Here is a 21177-nt window from a genome sequence, read left to right as displayed (position 1 = left end):
CGGGAAAGGACTCGACGGCAACCCAACCTCATTCGAAACCTGGGCACGCAGCTTCGCCTCACATACAAGGCACGTCTTCAATGGCCCGCGCGGAACACACACTGTGTGCTGCCCGACCTACACAGTCAATTATCTCGGCAACGGCTCCTGTGGCACCAAGACTCCAAAGCTCAGGGGACAAAATGGCACCACCATCTCCACACCGCCTGGAGGAGGCTTCTGACTCGGCCTCAGTCGTTTCAATTCCCGTGGCTCCCCCATCCATGGGAGTACCCACTAAGGCGCAAAGGAAGACGCACCATCCCCGTATGCCTTCCCCCAGCCCCGACAGGGCAGCTTTTTCCCCTAAGCCATTGCTCTCACCCTACCAAAGATGACGAGACCTCCATTATGGCTATTCTTTCACATACCGTTATTACAGATCCCCACGGCACTCTATTATACCGCCACATTACCACCGCGCATACTACTCGAGATCCCCATGTCAACATTCGCATCGCTCGCAATCCCCGAGATCTCCTCCTCGCTCCCGTTACTATCATCAAAGGAGCGCCGCTTCTTACTCATCGCAATATTCACACCACGACTCTCATTATCACGAGGCACTCACCAACCTTGTTTCCAGAGCGACGCCAATTATACTCGCCACGGCCAACGACCCAGGACTCTATCCCGCTGGCTCAACGTCCTCCAACACCTACTGGGGATGAGTTAACAGCTTCGGTCCCGCACGGCGACATCACTCAGTCACCCGTCGCAGAGCAACAACCCACAGCTTCTCCAACAGATGTTTCTTCCTCTTCCCCAGATGACGCAGTTTTTAACGATGAACCCGAGCTCGTGGATGATTACAAGCAATTCCATGAATTTTTTAAGTGGGTAGCATATTCTCAAAATCTGCGTATCTCCGAGGCGCCTCAGAAGCAACATGCCCTTCTCAGAAACCTACAACACTCTAATAAGCCGAAACTCGCTCTCCCTTTTGATGCCGCGATCCTTGAGATAGCTAACAACATCTGGCAGACCCCAGCATCTGTGCCTCCTACCAACAAACGCACAGAGAGGAAGTACTTTATTGAATCCAAAGACACGGAATTTCTTTTTACACACCCCACTCCAAATTCCATCGTCGTCGACACTGCTCAGCAAAGGGCGAAGTCCGCACAATCAAGGAACTCTGCCGCGGACAAGGAATCCAAGCACCCGGATTTGCTTGGGAGGAAGGTATATTCCTCGGCCACAGCCATATTGAGGATGGCCAATTATTCCACCCAACTCGCCAATCACGACTTTGATAATTACTCGAAGTTGGTGCCTCTAATTCAACACCTACCAGACTCCAAGCGGGACATACTGAAATCTATCGTGCAGGAGGGTTATACAACAGCCCGTAATGCACTCCAGATATCGCTGGATATTGCAAACTCGGCCTCCTGCACTGCAGCGACATTGGTCGTCATGCGACGTGCCTCTTGGCTCCACCTTGCTTCGGTACCAAAAGTTCTACAACCCAAGGTAGAGGACCTTCCATTTGATCGAGCTTCCTTGTTTGCCCAGAACACTGACCAGGTGTTCCATTCTGGAGAAGACTCCCAAACTACTCTAAGAACCCTCAGGATGTATACTCCACCTTTCAAGCACAGGAGGGCATGGCCATATAACAAACAAAGGCCTTCTTCCTCGTATTCCACCCAATGCTTCAGGTCCTACGACCAACAGAAACAAAGGCAGCGCCCCCAACGTCGCCGCCAGCAACCTAATAAGCAGCAGAGTCACCAACAACCTCGGCAGCAGGTTTGATGCCCTTGTCGAGGGTCTGCGCACCATCCCCCTATTGGAGTCTTCGTCGCGAGTAACCAAGCTTTTCCACCACCGCCTGAACCCTTATTGCCCCCGCTGGTTCGCCATCAACACGGACCGTTGGGTCAGGGAGATCGTAACCTCTGGACTCGCCATTCTCTTCTCCACTCTACCTCCCTCCAACCCCCCATCCCCGTCCCTTTTCAGAGACCCCTCTCACGATCTTCTGTTGCATCGGGAGGTCATGCACCTACTTACCACTGGAGCGGCAGAAGAAGTTCCCTCCGAATTCCGAGGCAGAGGTTTCTATTCCCGGTACTTCCTCACCGAGAAGAAATCCGGCGGATGGAGACCGATCCTGGATCTTCGCGGCCTCAACCGCCACCTGCGAAAACAAAAATTCAAAATGTTTACTTTGGGCTCCATCATCCCAGCGCTACACAAAGGGGATTGGTTTGTGTCCCTCGACCTCAAGGACGCATATTTCCATATTGCCGTCCATCCAGTTCACAGAAGATTTCTACGCTTTACTGTAGGCAACGATCATTATCAATATGCGGTGCCCCTTCGGCCTCTCCGCAGCCCCAAGAGTGTTCTCAAAAACCCTGGCAGTCGTAGCTGCGTACCTTCGTCGGGCCGACATTACCATCTTTCCCTATCTCGACGACTGCCTCCTCACGGGCCCTTCCATACAAGAGACCGAGACCGCAGTTACAGTTACAAGAAGTATTTTCGAGACTCTTGGACTAATCATCAATCTCCCAAAATCTTCTCTGGTTCCCACGTAAGCCATCGAATTCATTGGAGCCAGACTGAACTCTATAACCGCTATGGCGTAACTACCCATGGACAGAGCCGACGCCATCTGAGACCTAGCGAACGTCTTACTTACCGCTCCGGCAGTCTCGTGCCTTACCTGCCTGAAGTTGTTAGGCCACATGGCCTCTACTACGTACGTCATAATGCACGCTCACCTTCGTATGCGGTGCCTGCAACATTGGCTTCTCGCAACATACAAACCCGGTATTACCAATGTCCACACACTCACGCCTGTTCCGACCCATGTCAAGGACTCGCTTGCGTGGTAGCTCCATCCTGCCAATACTCTTGCCGGTGTCCCCTTTCGTGCCCAACCCCCGTCAATCCAGCTTACCACGCGTCCCATGTAGGCTGGGGAGCACATATACTACAACATCAGGTTCAAGGCTTGTGGTCCCACCAGGAATCCCTCCTCCATATAAATTTCCTGGAGCTCAGAGCGGTTTTCAACGCTTGCCACCACTTTGCCCACCAGATCCAGGGAACCACACTATAAGTCCTCACAGACAACATATGCACCGTATACTATATCAATCGACAAGGCGGAGCCAGATCCAGAACTTTGTGTGCGGAATCAGTACGCCTTTGGAATTGGGCGATTTGACACAACGTCACGCTCACAGCCTCCTACCTCCCCGGCAGGATCAATACCATTGCGGACGCACTCAGCAGATCTTTCCAATCCCAACACGAATGGGAACTCCTCGATTACGTAGCCCGCGATCTTTTTCAACGGTGGGGCTATCCAGAAATCGACCTCTTTGTCACTCGCGACAACAAGAAATGTCGCTGTTACTGCTTGAGAGTGGGCATAGGCAAGCAATCGAAGGGAGATGCCTTCCTGCTCAATTGGGGGACATATCATCTCCTACACGCCTTTCCCCCAATTCCCCTGATACCCCGAGTGATAGGGAAAATACTATCTGACACAGCGACAGTAATCCTGGTGGCTCCCTTTTGGCCTCGCCAAACCTGGCTGACGCAGCTCATGCAGATGTCAATATCCCGACCTCAACGACTTCCACAGCTGAGCAACCTGCTCTCGCAGCAACGCGGCAATCTTCTCCATCCAAACATAGATCATTTGCACGTGACAGCTTGGCTCCTAACTGGCTCCAAGGCCTAGAGCTGACCTGCTCCCAAGCAGTCAGAGATGTACTGGTACAAAGCAGACGCCACAGCACTCAGAAATCTTACCTCTATAAGTGGCGTCGCTTCTATGCTTGGTGCCAATCGCAGACCATTGATCCTCCCAAGGCACATATCCAATGCATCCTAGACTATGTGCTTCACTTACATTCGCAAGGCTTGGCGGTTGCTTCCCTAAGAGTGCATCTGGGAGCGATTTCGGCCTTTCACACTCCAATAGAAGGTTTTTCCGTCTTCTCACACCCACTCACGAAGAGATTCTTTAAGGGTATTTCTAATCTTTACCCACCACACAGGCCTATCGCAGAACCTTGGGACCTTGCCTTCGTACTGGATACTCCTTCTCACCCACCATTTGAACCCCTTGCAACTTGTGATTTGCAAACTCTCACTATCAAAGTTGCCTTTCTCCTTGCGATCACTTCGGCCCGTCGAGTTTCTGAACTCGCGGTACTCTCCGCCGATCCTCCCTACACTGTAGTCACTCAACACAGTGTCTCCCTGAGATGTCACCCTACCTTCGTCCCGAAAGTTAATTCATCATTCCACATCAACGAGCCTATGGTTTTTCCTACCTTTTACCCTAAACCACATGCTACACCTGAGGAAGCACGCCTGCATACATTAGACGTCAGAAGGGCGCTGGCATTCTACTTGGACAGAACACGTCCCTTCAGGAAGTCCCCATGATTGCTATTATCAGTGGTGACCGTTCTAGAGGTCATCAGCTATCATCACAACGCATATCGTCCCATATCGTTAACTGTATCTCTCGCTGTTACGCCCTTAGGGGCAGGACTCTACCCTGTCCACCAACAGCACACTCAACCAGGAGCATGGCTGCCTCCACAGCATTCCTGAAGAACGTCCCCTTACGTGACATATGCTGTGCAGCAACCTGGTCGTCATCATCCACGTTTGCTCAGCACTATGCCCTTGACCGTCTCAGAGCTGCGGACGTACCAGTCACTCAGGCAGTCCTTTCATCTGTGCGCAAATAATTCCGAAGCACAATCAACTGTCAGGGTGACTGCTTCATATTCACCTGTAGTGGAGCACCCACGGGGACATCACTCGAAGAAGAAGAAATTGTTACTCACCTTGTGCAGTAACATCTGTTCTTCGAGATGTGTGTCCCCGTGGGTGCTCCACGACCCGCCCTCCTCTCTGCTTCGGAGCTCTTGTCTTTCTCTCTTTCAGATGTTCCGGCTAGGAGGAACTGGCGCGTCGGACCGTGCGACGCAGGAAAGGTGCGAACACCGCGGGGCACTCTGCGCATGCGCGATCCTCCGGAGGGGGCTACTGCTGGTGAAAACTTTCTGGATTGCGGCACCGGGATGAGCCCAACACCTGTAGTGGAGCACCCACTGGGACACATCTCGAAGAACAGATGTTACTGCACAAGGTGAGTAACAATTTCTTTCACACTGACAGGCATGAATACAAAGATTAAGCCTTAAGCTGCAGTGCTGGTCCCAAACGTGGCCAGTGTGAGCCAGTCAGCACCTCAGCACTCTGCCCACGAGGCTAAGCAGTCAACATTTCCCACAATACCCTGGCGCTCCCAGCACCTCCTCCCTGGGGGCTAGAAACTCCAACACCCTGTACCCATCTGTTCCAGCCAGCCTGGCCACTTGTTTCTTTCAGTGCTCAACCCATCTGGGAGAGGCCTTGTCGCTGTGGAGTGTGTTCACCGTGGAGGCCATGTTCAAAGGATCATACCCATGGGCCACATGTTGAGCCCCGCGTAAATGCAAACCACACTGCAAGCCACAAACAAACAGGTTGCGGGCTGCATGTTGAGTAGCCCAGGTCTAGACAGTACTGGGTCCTGCCGTGAGGGCAGGGGACTGGATTCGATGACCTCTCGAGGTCCCTTCCAGTGGAGGAAAGAGCAACTTAGGTCTGGCCACATAAGTGTCATCAGAGGAACAGATTGAGGGAGCAGTAAGGAAGATTTGTGAGTCATTGAAGAAAAGAAAGATTGTGATTGAAAGCCCTGGAAGCACTTAAGATGGTCCATGGATAGGTTGTGAAGGGAGAAGAGAAAGATACCAAGGACAGACAAACCTCTGCACAGCAAAACACAAAGTGTAATTCTTGATCAACATTTTTAATCTGTAATGTTCATCGGAAATTACAACTCAGATTGTTTTAACTAGATTTGACTAAGGAAATCTGACACTAAAAAAAGACATTCCTGAGGTATAAATGGATTCCAGAACATAGCTCAAGTATATTTAAATTCTATAACAGTTCTGTGCATAGAGGAGGAAAAGGTTCTACATTAAACCAAGTACTTAATTTGTATATGTGGACCTCGGTGCAATTTTATAATTATGCATCACATTTTATTCAATATGTCATGTTTTTTGCAGGAAGAGAAGAGGTACCGAACTGCCTATTTAAGTGCAGAGGAATCTGAGCGGGAAACATTTTCTCTCTTCTCTGCAGCTGTGAGGGAAAGCCATGAAAAAGAGAGAACAAGAGCAGAAAAAACAAAGAACTGGTCCATTATTGGTTCTGTACTGGGAGCCATTATCGGTGTCCTTGGTTCCACTTATATCAACCGAGTGAGGCTGCAAGAATTAAAAGCCTTAGTTCTTGAAGCACAAAAGGGACCAATAAGCTTACAGGAGGCCATCAAAGAACAGGCGTCTAGCCACTACCTACAACAGAAGGATCTCAGTGAGCTCATAGTGACCCTGAGGAACATCTTGAAAGCTGGGACTGGGACATCACAGGAAATGAAAGAGAGAGTTTCCTTGGCTACAGAAGGCACAAGTGCATCTTTGAAAACAGACCCTCTTTTAGTATCTTTAAAAGAACATCTAAAGTATTCTAAACAAGTCGGTTCTTGCTTGGAGAATTTACAACAGCAGCTTAGCACCCTGGAAGAGAGTTTAGGACAAATGACTCATGAGGTCCAAAATACTAAACATGCAGTTCATTTTAGACCTGTGGAAAGAGCAACGCTTGGCTCTTCAGCTGAGGCAAAGAATCAGGACTTGGTTGTGCAGGATGTGATTCTAGAATTGTGTGATGTGGAGCGGAGACTGGAAACACAAATCAAGAGAAATTCAGTCTTCAGCACTGCATTAACTTGCACAGTGTTTGCAGTAACTCTTCCTGTGTTATACATTTTATTGAAAGGAAACTAGTCTCCAGTGGAGAGAAACATAATTTACGGAGTTAATAAAATTACATTTGACCTCTAAACATTGGGAATCAGTTTTTATCAAAAAGCTGTATTAAGTTTCTAATCTTGCTTTTTCCAGAACTTATAGAAATTGCCAAAACATTTAACGGTCTTACTAGAGATGTAAGTAACTAGTCAAATATTCAATAAACATCCATTAAACTAGTCGCTCCCCCGCTCTCCCCCCCCCCGCTGCCTCTATCACGCTATGTCTACACTGCGGTTCTTTTTGCAGAAGAGGATATGCAAATCGTGAGCTCATTTGCATATCTTCTTTCGATTCTTTTTGCGGAAGAGGTTTTGCCGCTAAAAAGCCCCATGTGGACAGGGCCATTTGTTGGAAAAAAAAACCCTTTTTCACAAGATCCCTTATTCCTCAAAAATCGAGGTTTACAGGATCTTGCTAAAAGGATTTTTTCCAACAAAATGGGCCCTGTCCACATGGGGCTTTTTAGTGGAAAAACCTCTTCTGCAAAAAGAATCGGAAGAAGATATGCAAATGAGCATGCGATTTGCATATCCTCTTCTGCAAAAAAAATCACAGTGTAGGTATCGCCTCAGAGAGAGGCAGCAAGAGGGGGAGCAGGAGCCGGTGCTGGGGGGGAGCCAGTTTAAAAGCCTGTTCCTACCAAAACCGTCTCCGTGGGGGACAGGGGAGGTAGAGGCATAGCAGGAAATGGCGTGAGCGGGAACTGAAGTAGTCTCCGCTCGCGCCAGTTCTGCTGCGATTCTGCTTTTGAAATGTACACGAGCCCTGATGGGGCTTTTGTTGATTTCAAAGGCTGAGAATGTCAGGGAGCAAGGGGACAGTCCTGCTGGGCTCTTGCCACAGTTCAAAGGTGGTGCCCTTATCGACTAATCGAATAGTTGATGGAAATCACATAGACTATTAGATTAGTTAATTAATCTAAATTTAACATCCTAGGCTTATTTTCTACAGTACTTTTTCCCCCACTAGTGCTTTGTACAGTTGAGTTTAATTGTCTCAAGCAGTGGGAATTCTACAACTTCATTTGGTAGATTTTCGCCATCTTCTTTTCTAGTTTATTCTGCAATCCTCTAGAGTTCATTCGGAGAGACAATTCATGTTCAGATGATTTTTTTCTTAACTTTTCATTATGTGGTCACACCCTTTGGCTTTCATGTATAATTGTCCCCTCTTCACACTTACTACTAATCTTTATTGGTTTTTCAGTTTGACTGTACCTATACCCAAACTGCCAGGCAATTTATCAAACAGAAATGTCTACCATGAAGATTTTTATATAAATTTAAATGTGATCTAGTGATAGAAGTGACAAACAATAAGGACTGGATGGCCAAGACAAGATGTAGGTTATAACAATATGGTCCTTGCCCATTCAAGATGTGTGCATAGAGAGCTCAATTAAAATATTGTTGGTAATTTGTAGTCTCTTCTATTACAGATTATTTACATAACTTCTCAAAAGTGTTCTTGTTGCTTTAGCTGCTTAATTATAGTCAGTTCCCTGTCCCAAAGAGCTTATAACCTAAATAGATGACAGAACCAAATGATAAGAGGAAAGGTGCAGGTGGTAAGTAGACATGATTGAGATGAAGATTGGCACACAATGGCATATTAGCATAACCAGAACTGAGAAGACGATTCTCTCTGGGATACTCACCACAGCCCAGCTCAGAAGAAGTACTGTGTCTTCCTTGCTCCTTTGTGTATGCATCACAAAATGACAAACCCCTGTTTAATTTGCTGTCCACATTATTCTGTCAGCCTTCCTGTGTTCCGAGTTTTTCCTTCCCAGTTAGTTTTTGTTTAATTACTTTTTACAAGATGTATTAGCTTGCATTTTACTACCTTCACCTGTTTCTATTCAGAGTCCTTTTGCGTTATTACTCTGTCTTCAAGGGTATTTGTTAAACCTCCAAATTTAGTACAGGCAGTCCCCGGGTTACATGGATCCGACTTACATCAGATCCCTACTTACAAACGGGGTGAGGCAACCCCGCACTAGCTGCTTCCTCCCCAGCAGACCAGGGAGACGCGAAGCTAGCGCCCCCCCCCCCCCCCCAGCAAACCAGGGATATGTGGAGCGGCTTTTCTCAGCAGACACCTCAGCTTGAGAATAAAGGACTGAGGGAAGTGAGGTGTGGGAGAATAAAACTGAGCTCTGGAGAAATGTTTGGCTAGAGTTTCCCCTACAATATGTACCAGTTCCGACTTACATACAAATTCAACTTAAGAACAAACCTACAGTCCCTATCTTGTACGTAACCTGGGGACTGCCTGTATATGAATTTAATTAACGTGTCCTGACTAAAGACTATAGAAGACATTAAAAATGGCCATTTCCTATACCATTCCCTAATGTATCTACTAGACATTCCTCACTTCATTCTTCCAAAATCTCTCATTTTCTGCCACTTAGAGAAAGGTGAATAAAATATACTTGTTTTTTGAAAAAGCTTATAATAAGGTTTTAATAAAAAGCTTATAATAAGGTTTAGTTTGGAAAAAAGAAGATTAAGGGGGGACATGATAGCGGCTTTCAAATATCTAAAAGGGTGTCACAAGGAGGAAGGAGAAAATTTGTCCCTCTTGGTTTCTGAGGACAGGACAAGGAGTAATGGGCTTAAAGTGCAGCAGGGGAGGTTTAGATCTGTCAGGGATGGTGTAGACGGAGCTTGATCCTGCCTTGAGGGCAGGGGGCTGGACTCGATGACCTCTCGAGGTCCCTTCCAGTCCTATGATTCTATGATTCTATGATTCTAAGGAGCCGTGAGAGAGATTAAGAAATATAACCATAGGATAAGAAGCAAGTAGAGGAAAGCTGGCTATACCAGAGATTCTCAAACTGTGGTTCATGGAACACCAGTGGTCTGCAAGCTCCATTCTGGTGATCCACAGATAGTTCTCTCAAAGGATATGTCTACACTGCAGTGTTATTTTGGAATAACTGACATTATTCTGAAATGACAAAGAGCACGTCTACACTGAAAGCCATTATTTTGAAATAATGGCGAGTTGGAGGATTTTTTACTCCAACTCCTGTAACCCTCATTTTATGAGGAAAAGGGAAGTCGAAGGAAAAGTGTTCTTCCTTCGACTTCCTGCTGTGTACACAGTGCCAAAAGCCAAATTCAGTTATTTAAATTTCAGCTACACAATTGATATAGCTCAAGTTGTGTAGCCTAATTCGACTTTAGCCCTGCTGTGTAGACATACCCTTAGATGCGCACTTGGGTGGCTGCACAAAAGAAAATGAGGGGCTCCCATAATTGGTGGCTCACAAGCATAGCAACACTAACTAGGTGCCTGGATCCTGGACCCTCATATGTAAGGTAAGGTGGTAGCTTTGGGAGGAATAGGGTGTAGTTGGGAGGGAGCAGTGGGGTGAGAAGGCGGGGGAGATTAGAGTTGAGCGGGCCTGTGGCAGCCAGAGAAAGAGGTGACTTCCCCAGCTCCAGGGCTGTGACTGCTGCGGAGAGTCGGCCCTCTTTCCCAGTCTCAACTCAGTGGCTGCTGTGGCAGGGGAAGAAAACCCTACTGATATTAAAATAGGAGTTGTGTGCTGTTATTTGTAGAACAATGGAAGTTAATTATTATTAAGGGGATTTTTATATAGCACTTTTATCCAAGGTGCTTTACAATAGTTAGCTAATGGTACAACGTTTGAAAAGATCATTAAGTGGTCTGCCAAGACCCTCAGCAATTTGAAGTAGTCCATAAAAAAAAGTTGAGAATCACTGGGTTATGCAATACTTATATTTCGACTGTACTCTTAGACTGTAAGAATGTAAATATTTAGACTGTATGTCCTTTGGGGCAGAGACTGTTACTGATGTGTTTGTACAACATTCAGCATAAGAGGGCCCCAACCTTGATTTGGACCATTCAGACACTACTGTAATAGTAGGAAACATGATAGTTGGCTGCATATCAGAGAAGTGATGTGAATAGAGAGAGCTTTAGGAATGTGCATTGGGAAACTTTTCATTTTAATATTTGCTTCGCTTTCAAGCAATTAAAAATTGTGATTAATTGCATGATTAAAAATGAATCTCTCACACTGTTAAATTATAGAATGCCATTTATTTAATATTTCCAGATACACTGATTTCCATTTGAACACAGAATACAAAGTGCATAGTGGTCAATTTATATTCATTTTTTATTGCAAGAACTTGCACTGTAAAAAAAAAACAAAAAAACAAAAAAAACATGTTTCAGTTCACCTAATACAAGTATTGTAGTACAATCTCTTTATAATGAAAGTTGAACTGGCAAATGTAGAATTATGTACAAAAAAACTGCATTCAGAAATAAAAAAGTAAAACTTCAGAATCAACAAATCCACTCTGTCCTACTTCTTCTTCAGCCAATTGCCCAGACAAATAAGTTTGGCTATGATTTGCAGGAGAGCTCACTTCTTGTTTACATTGTCACCTGAAAGAGAGAATAGGTGTTTGCATGGCACTTTTATAGCTGGAATTGCAAGATATTTTTGTGCCAGATGTGCTGTGCCAAAGATTCATAGAATCATAGAATACTAGGACTGGAAGGGACCTCAAGAGGTCATCATGGCAGTACCAAATACTTTCTAGACCATCCCTGATAGACATTTATCTAACCTACTCTTAAATAACTCCAGAGATGGGGATTCCACAACCCCCCTGGGCAATTTATTCCAGTGTTTGACCACCCTGACAGTTAGGAACTTTTTCCTAATGTTCAACCTAAACCACTCTTGCTGCAGTTTAAGCCCATTGCTTCTTGTTCTATCCTCAGAAGCCAAGATGAACAAGTTTTCTCCCTCCTCTTTATGATACCCTTTTAGATACCTGAAAACTGCTATCATGTCCCCCCTCAATCTTCTCTTTTCTAAACTAAACAAACCCAATTCTTTCAGCCTTCCCTCATAGGTCATGTTCTCTAGACCTTTAATCATTCTCCTTGCTCTTCTCTGGACCCTCTCCAATTTTTCCACATCTTTCTTGAAATGCGGTGCCCAGAACTGGACACAATACTCAAATTGAGGCCTAACCAGCGCAGAGTAGAGCAGAAGAATGACTTCTCGTGTCTTGCTCACAACATACCTGTTAATACATCCCAGAATCATGTTTGCTTTCTTTGCAACAGCATCACACTGCTGACTCATATTTAACTTGTGGTCCACTATAACCCCTAGATCCCTTTCTGCTGTACTCCTTCCCAGACAGTCGCTTCCCATTCTGTATGTGTGAAACTGATTGTTCCTTCCTAAGTGGAGCACTTTGCATTTGTCTTTATTAAACTTAATCCTGTTTATCTCAGACCATTTCTCCAATTTGTCCAGGTCATTTTGAATTATGACCCTATCCTCCAGATTAGTCACAATCCCTCCCAGCTTGGTATCATCTGCAAACTTAATAAGCGTACTTTCTATACCAATATCTAAATGGTGGATGAAGATATTGAACAGAGCCGGTCCCAAAACAGACCCCTGCGGAACCCCACTTGTTATACCTTTCCAGCAGGATTGTAAACCATTAATAACTACTCCCTGAGTATGGTTATCCAGCCACTTATGCACCCACCTTATAGTAGCCCCATCTAAGTTGTATTTACCTAGTTTATTGATAAGAATATCATGCAAGGCCGTATCAAATGCCTTACTAAAGTCTAGGTAGACCACATCCACTGCTTCTCCCTTATCCACAAGACTCGTTATCCTATCAAAGAAAGCTATCAGATTGGTTTGACGTGATTTGTTCTTTACAAATCCATGCTGGCTGTTCCCTATCACCTTGCCACATTCCAAGTTTACAGATGATTTTCTTAATTACTTGATCCATTATCTTCCCTGGCACAGAAGTTAAACTAACTGGCCTGTAGTTTCCTGGGTTGTTCTTATTTCCCTTTTTATAGATGGGCACTATATTTGCCCTTTTCCAGTCCTCTGGAATCTCTCCTGTCTCCCATGATTTTCCAAAGATGATAGCTAGAGGCTCAGATACCTCCTCTATCGGCTCCTTCAGTAGTCTAGGATGCATTTCATCAGGCCCTGGTGACTTGCAGGCATCTAACTTTTCTAGATGATTTTTAACTTGTTCTTTTTTAATTTTACCTTCTAAAATGACCCCCTTTTCACTAGCATTCACTATGATAGGCATTCCTACAGACTTCTCAGTAAAGACCGAAATGAAGTTATTGAGCATCTCTGCCATTTCCAAGTTTCCTGTTACTGTTTCTCCCTCTTCACTGACCAGTGGGCCTACTGTGTCCTTGGTCTTCCTCTTGCTTCTAATGTATTTATAAAAAGTCTTCTTGTTTCCCTTTATTCCCGTAGCTAGTTTGAGCTCATTCTCTGCCTTTGCTTTTCTAATCTTGCCCCTGCATTCCTGTGTTGTTGGCCTATATTCATCCTTTGTAATTTGTCCTGCTTTCCATTTTTTATGACTCCTTTTTTATTTTTAGATCATGCAAGATCTCATGGTTAAGCCAAGGCGGTCTTTTGCCATATTTTCTATCTTTCCGGCGCAGCGGAATAGCTTGCTTTTGGGCCCTTAACAATGTCCCTTTGAAAAACTGCCAACTCTCCTCAGTTGTTTTTCCCCTCAGTCTTGATTCCCATGGGACCTTACCTCTCTGAGCTTACCAAAATCCATTTCCTGAAATCCATTGTCTCTATTTTGCTGTTCTCCCTTCTACTCTTCTTCAGAATTATGATTTCATGATCACTTTCACCCAAGCTGTCTTCCACTTTCAAATTCTCAGCCAGTTCCTCCCTATTTGTTAGGATCAAATCTAGAACAGCTTCCCCCCAGTAGCTTTTTCAACCTTCTGAAATAAAAAATTGTCTCCAATAAATCCTTGGACTGCACTGGATAGTCTGTGCCCCGCAGTGTTATTTTCCCAACATATATCTGGATAGTTGAAGTCCTCCATCACCACCAAATCTTGGGCTTTGGATGATTTTGTTAGTTGTTTAAAAAAAGCCTCATCCATTTCTTCCACCTGGCTAGGTGGCCTGTAGTAGACTCCTAGCATGACATCACCTTTGTTTTTAATCCCTTTTAGCCGAATCCAGAGACTCTCAACACTTCCGTCTCCTATGCCCACCTCCATTTCACTCCAAGTGTGTTTATTTTTAATGTATAAGGCAACACCTCCTCCCTTTTTTCCCTGTCTATCCTTCCTGAGCAAGCTGTACCCTTCCATACAAACATTCCAATCATGTGTATTATCCCACCAAGTTTCTGTGATGCCAACAATGTCATAATTGTACTTATTTATTAGCACTTCCAGTTCTTCCTGCTTATTACCCATACTTCTCGCATTTGTATATAGGCATCTAAGATCCTGATTTGACCTTGCCTCCCAGTGTTGCCCTGATCCTCCTTTCTCTCTGCCATTGTAGCCCACGCTCCCTCCCATTTCTGACCCATCTCCCAGGTCTCCATGTTCTCCACTTATCTGTGGGCTTTGCTCAACTGTCCGCGTCGAACATAGTTTAAAGCCCTCCTCACTAGGTTAGCCATTCTGTGTCCAAATAGGGTCTTCCCCCTCCTCGAAAGGTGGACGCCATCCCTGCTTAGCAGTCCTTCCTATGGTCAAGGAAGCCAAAGTCTTCCTGGCGACACCATCCTCGCAGCCAGGCATTCACCTCCAGGATGCACCTGTTTCTGCCCGGGCCTCTACCTGCGACAGGAAGGACCGAAGAGAATCCCACCTGCACTCCAAACTCCTTCACCCGCACTCCCAGAGCCCTGTAGTCACTCTTGTACCTTCATGCTTCAACTACCATTCTTGAGAACATGTGTCCATGCTGACAATGAGTTCTGATCGATAATGACCCAAAGCAAAGGGAGCCAATACATGTCCATTTTTATCAACTGAGTCAGAATTCACCCGCAGAAGATTGATTCTTTTTTGATGGTTTGGTTTTGTAGTTTCTGCATTGGTATGTTGCTCTTTTAAGACTTCTGACAGCACGTCCCATACCTTGTCCTTCTCAGATTTTGGAAGGTACTTTGGAGTCTTAAAACTTGGGTCAAGCATTCTAGCTATTTTTAGAACTCTCACCTTGGTACCTTCTTTGTGGATTGTCAAATCTGCTGTTTAAAGAAGTGTTTTTAAAACAAACATTTGCTGGGTCATCTGAAACAGCTATCACTGCTATCAGAATGTGTGTAAAACAGAACACAAGATATACAGTTCACCCCCAAAATAATTCAGTCACAAATTTAATTAACGTACTATTTTTTAGCAAGGACTATAAGCATGTTCTCTGAAATGGTGGCAAAAGGATGAAGGGCCATATGAACTTTTACCTCTCTAGCACATAAATAACTGCAACATTGGCTACAGAAGTGCCAAGTGAAACTTGTTCTCCTTTTCAGCTGACATTGTGAATAAGTGGGCAACATTATCTCCTATAAATGTAAATAAACTTATTTGCCTTTGCGATAGGCAGAACAAGAAGTAGGACTGGGGATTTACAGGCTTTAAAGTTTTGGGTTTGAGTTTAGTTGTGTAATAAAAAAAATCTACATTTCTAAGTTGCATTCTCACTATAAAGTTTGCATTACAGTACTTCTGTGAAGTGAACTGAAATACTATTTTTTCATTTTTACAGAAAATATTTGTAATAAAAAATATTAAGTGAACTCTACACTTTATTATCTGCTATAATAGAAATCAATATATTTGAAAATGTAGGAGACATCTAATATATTGAATTAATTTCCATTGGTATTCCATTTAACAGTGATTAATCACAATTTTTAATCATGATTTATTGGAGTTAATTGTATGAGTTAACTGCGATTAATCAACTCTAATGTTCATTAATTGTTAGGACGGCAACATGAATAATAGGTTGTTGGCATTAGCTGATTAAACTGTTTGGATTGTAGCACAACTGACAATTGAAAAAATTCCAATGGATTAAAGGGAAGCACAAATGCAAATTAAATTTAATTTGCATAAATGTAAAATAATCTCAATTTCACATGTCTTACAAGAGTTTCCAAATGTCAGCATTGAAAGAGAAGCTTAATAAAGATGTCTGTTGGATATTTAGTTTAAAAATAGTATTTTTGAAGCATTGTTTTAAAGAGCAATAGATGATACATACAATTTACCAAAATAAGTCAACCTCATTAAGAATGCTGGTCAAAAGTTTCTTCTTTGGATGTTTAAAGGTCTTATTCTACCTGGTCTTATTCTACCCTTAAAATTTTGTTCTAGTATAGCTACATCTGTTTTTTATGGGTAAAAAAAAAAAAAAAACCTAGATGACAATTATGCAAACAAAACTGCATGCAGATGCAGCCATGTATCTGTCAGTCTGGATAGTGTTGTGTTCTGTGAGGAGTGTCCTGGTGGGTGCTCCACTTTCAGTGTTTTGACGCCCTGAGTTTCTAATTGGAAACTTTTGGTTACAGTGCCGTGGTTGGCCACACACACATCTTGTGCCTGTCTGAGGGGCTATGGCAGGAGTGCAGCCCTTCTCTACCGCCCTTGGTTTTGGTGGGAAGTATAGCTGGGTCCTTATCTAAAATGCCTTCCTGGTTAAACTCAACATTTCTTTTCTCTTGGTTTTCTTCCCCTCCCACCCTCTTTTTTTTTTTTTTAAATTAATTCTCCCTTTCTCTTCCTGCCTCAGCCGGGCAGGTGCTGAAGAGGCATTAGACTGGGACTGTTACTGTTTTTATTCAGCTCAGCCTCTCAGACATGCCTGGCTTGTTAGACTCTCAGTACCTGTCAGAGACGGCCACTCATAGGCTATGTCTAGACTGCAAGCCTCTTTTGAAAGAGGCTCTTTCGAAAGATACTTTCGAAAGAGCCTCTTTCGAAAGAGAGCGTCTAGACTGCACGTTGAACTTTCGAAAAAGCGGCTTGCTTTTTCGAAAGAAAGCATCCAGTGAATCTGGATGCTCTCTTTCGAAGAAGCCCTATTTACATTGAAGAACGCCTTCTTTCGAAAGAGGAACTTTCGAAAGAAGGCGTTCTTCCTCGTGAAATGAGGTTTACCTCCATCGAAAGAAAAGCCGCGTTCTTTCGATTTAATTTCGAAAGAACGCGGCTTGAGTCTGGACGCAGGGGAAGTTTTTTCGGAAAAAGGCTACTTTTCCCGAAAAAACCCCTGAGTCTGGACACAGCCTTCGTGTGTTCATTGCCAGAGGGAGGCGTTACACACAAGTGTCCACACTGCCAGAAACTCAGCACAGGCAAGGAAAGCTAGGGACCTCAAATAAAATTTTTACTGCTGGAGAGATGCCTCTGGTCTCCGAGTCCAGGCCACACATACCACAGCCAGTCCTCACCAGCATCTGTCTCAAATCTGGAGTCCTCCTCCAAAATGGCTACTAAGGGCCAGTGTTTCCTCTAAGCTTTTCCACCCATGTGCAGATTTTTTCAGTGCATGTTTCGAATAAATTTTGTTCTTCTTTGAGTGATGTGCTGGGCTTGCTCCGGCGCCGCAGATCAGAGATTTTGCATAGTGGTAGTTGGCCAGACCACGCATGCACGGAGGCATCTCGTAGTGTTCGCACTATTTTGTATCGCACGGTCCGGTTCTAATCAGTTCCTCTCAACCGCCTCAGGGTGCAGGCGGAGTGAACTGCTCTCTTCAACTCAACTTATTTGTGAGACAATTCCAAGTCTTTAGTTGTTAATATAGTTGTTTCTCTTGTTCTTTCTTCATTATACACTATTCCTAGTTATTTAAAAAAAAAAGATTTAATATTACAAACTTTAGTTAGTTAGTTATTGTTGATAAGTTTTACCACCCGTCCCTAGTGTACGTAGTTGATATCCCTATTAGTAGATAATTTAAAAAAAAAGTGTTAAGAAAATGCCCGGTTCCCCCGGGTTTAAAAAATGCGAGACATGCTGCGAGGCCATGCCAGCCTCAGATGGACACTCAGCCTGCATTCATTGTCTCGGTGAGAGCCACGTTCCACAGAAGTGCCCCCACTGTACCAATCTCACGGCCAGGGCCCGCCAAGATAGGGAGATGAGGCTCCACATGATCCTCTTCGAGAAGGCTCTTCAGCCAGAGAGATCACCCTCTCCCCCTCCGTCACACCAACAGGCTCAGAAGTGCAGGATCTCATCCCCGATCACTGCTCTGCCAAGAAAAAGTAAACTGTCTCCCACAAGATCTCTCCCTGCTACTTTGCAGGGCAGATTGAGTGTAGGAAGCAAGTTGGACTCGTCTGGTATGGCCGCTTCTCATACCACTTCAACCGCAGCCCCCAAGTCGAGAAAGATGGACATGGTAGTACCATCTGCACACCCCTCGGTGGCACCAACAGCTGCAGCTGGTAGCCTCTGCACCAAAACCACCAGCACCAACATCCATATCGGAGCCACATACACACTTGGCACCAATACGTGCTGAGTCATCCTCACCAGCACCGATCTTGATGGCACCAGAACAGGCAGCGCCGACCTTGGCACTGGAATGGGCGGCACCGAGGAAGGCACACTCAAAAACACATCGGCACTGGAGTTCCACACCATGCTTTCCGCTTCCCATGTTTTCACCAGCACCATCACCTTCACTGCTGCCACCACCAGCCTCACCAAAGCTATCACCTCAACCAATCAGGCGACACCAATCTCTTGAAAGGCTACCATCTCCCTTTCTCAGTTCACCCAGGGAGCGGCCTCACTATTCTAACCGACACTTCTCTGCTTCTCTATCACCACCTCCAAGGAGATCCTATACTCCTTCCCTCTCGCCATGATCACCTAGATCAGATTATTGGGGAGAATAGGCGGTCTCACATATATATATATATGTTCTCCTTCACATTGTTCATACTACCATCATGACAACCATTAAGACTGCCATGACCATCATAGGTGCTACTCACCACACCGTCATTCCTACCATCATTCGTCTAGATCTGTTCCAAGATCCCTGGGCGAATACTCATCCTCCAGAAGTTCAACTGTTCCAGTTCCACCTCCTTTGGACTAAAACCCTCCATACCCACAGCCTTCCCAATCTGAGCCAGAGGAGGAGCAACCCTCTGTGGTAGAAATACAGCCGCCAGACGTATCTCCTACAGATCAGTCATCATCATCACCTGATGAAGCTGTCATCCCAGGAAATGTTTCCCCTCCTGACGACCTCAAACAGTTCCAAGACTTATTTAAGAGACTGGCAGAGACCCAGGAGATACAGCTCACAGAGATAAAGGAGAAACAACATCGTCTCCTTAAAAATCTTCAGACATCCCCACTGGATGAGGCTATTCTCGAAGTCACAGATGAGTTATGGCAAACCCCAGCATCCGTTCTTCGCAAGTGTCAAAACTTGGTTCGATGATGTGGTGGGAGCCCCAACGGTTAAAACCAACTACCCAGTGAAAACTGCTGGATGATGGTGAAACAAATGATTTTTTTTATTAAACAGAATGGTTCTTTTATCAAACATCAAATCACTTTTAAATGAGTTTTAAATCAAGCAATAGCCTAGTGCTTTTACAGGAGGGAAGAACTGAACCAAACTGCACTTAACTGATTACAAACTTTCTGATTATAATTCAATTATATCAAATCACTATCTCTAATTCGTTTAAGGCAGTGCAGCATGCAAGCAAAAAAAAAGCCAATATAATAATAATAAAAACTCTGTCCACAGCCAGTCCTTCTATGGTAATTTTAGGGCAGCTGGTGGAGTTAGTCATTGATCATAGAATCATAGAACCATAGACCTGGAAGAGACCTCAGAAGGTCATCAAGTCCAGCACCCTGCTCTAGGCAGGACCAATCCCAAATCAATCCAGCCAGGGCTTTCTCAAGCCGAGACTTAAACACCTCTAGGGATGGAGACTCCACTACTTCCCTAGGTAACCCATTCCAGTGCTTCACCACCCTGCTAGTGAAATAGTTTTTCCTAATATCCAACCTGGACCTCTCCCATCACAACTTGAGACCATTGCTCCTTGTTCTGCCATTCGTCACTACTGAGAACAGCCTCTCTTCATCTTCTTTGGAACCTCCCTTCAGGAAGTTGAAGGCTGCTATCAAATCCCCACTCACTCTTCGCTTCTGCAGACTAAACAGACCCAACTCCCTCAGCCTCTCCTCATAGGTCATGTGCTCCAGCCCCCTAATCATTTTGGTTGCCCTCCGCTGGACCCTCTCCAATGCGTCCACATCCTTTTTGTAGTGGGGGGCCCGGAACTGGACACAATACTCCAGATGTGGCCTCACCAAAGCTGAATACAGGGGAATAATGACATCTCTGGATCTGCTGGCAATGATCCTCTTAATGCAACCTAATATGCCATTAGCTTTCTTGGCTACAAGGGCATACTGTTGACTCTCATCCAGTTTGTCATCCACTATAACCCCCAGGTCCTTTTCTGCAGAACTACTACTTAACTGGTTGGTCCCCAGCTTGTAACTATGCTTGAGATTCTTCCGTCCCAAGTGCAGGACTCTGCACTTGTTCTTGTTGAACCTCATCAGATTTCTTTTGGCCCAATCCTCCAATTTGTCAAAGTCACTCTGCACCCTATCTCTGCCCTCAAGCGTATCTACCTCTCCCCCTAGCTTAGTGTCATCCGCAAACTTGCTGAGGGTGCAATCCATCCCCTCATTCAGGTCATTAATAAAGATATTGAACAAAACCGGTCCTAGAACCGAACCTTGGGGTACTCCACTAGAATCCGACCACCATCCTGACATCGAGCCATTGATCACTACCCGCTGGGCCCAGCCTACTAGCCATCTTTCTATCCATCTTACTGTCCATTTATCCAATCCACATTCCCTTAACTTTCTGGCAAGAATATTGTGGGAGACCGTATCAAAAGCCTTGCTAAAGTCAAGGTATATTACATCCACTGACTTTCCCACGTCCACAGAGCCAGTTACCTCATCATAGAAGCTAATCAGATTGGTCAGGCATGACTTGCCCTTTGTGAATCCATGCTGACTAGTCCTAATCACTTTCCTCTCTTCCAAATGCCACAAAATGGATACCTTAAGGATCCCTTGCATGATTTTTCCAGGAACCGAGGTAAGACTGACTGGCCTATAGTTCTCTGGATCGTCCTTCTTCCCTTTTTTGAAGATGGGCACTACATTTGCCTTTTTCCAATCATCCAGGATTTCTCCAGATCTCCATGACTTTTCAAAGATAATGGCCAAAGGCTCCTCAATGACATTTGCCAACTCCCTCAGTACTCTCGGATGCATTAAGTCCGGACCCATGGATTTGTGTACA

The 21177-nt window shown here is 44.9% G+C and overlaps 2 protein-coding genes across 2 annotated transcripts in view; both read left to right on the top strand.

Annotated features, from left to right (window-relative positions):
* CCDC51 (coiled-coil domain containing 51) overlaps positions 1-7205 on the top strand; it is a 47594-nt gene extending 40389 nt beyond the window's left edge. The window contains exon 4 of the mRNA XM_075916671.1: positions 6147-7205. Coding sequence (XP_075772786.1) covers positions 6147-6929 — 783 coding nt within the window. The 3' untranslated portion in view covers positions 6930-7205. The remainder of the gene's footprint in view (positions 1-6146) is intronic.
* PLXNB1 (plexin B1) overlaps positions 1-21177 on the top strand; it is a 288895-nt gene that overhangs the window by 26022 nt on the left and 241696 nt on the right. The window lies entirely within an intron of this gene.

This window comes from Pelodiscus sinensis, unplaced genomic scaffold (assembly GCF_049634645.1).
Source record: "Pelodiscus sinensis isolate JC-2024 unplaced genomic scaffold, ASM4963464v1 ctg69, whole genome shotgun sequence".
NCBI lineage: Eukaryota > Metazoa > Chordata > Testudines > Trionychidae > Pelodiscus > Pelodiscus sinensis.
This window is presented reverse-complemented; position numbering and strand designations above follow the sequence as displayed.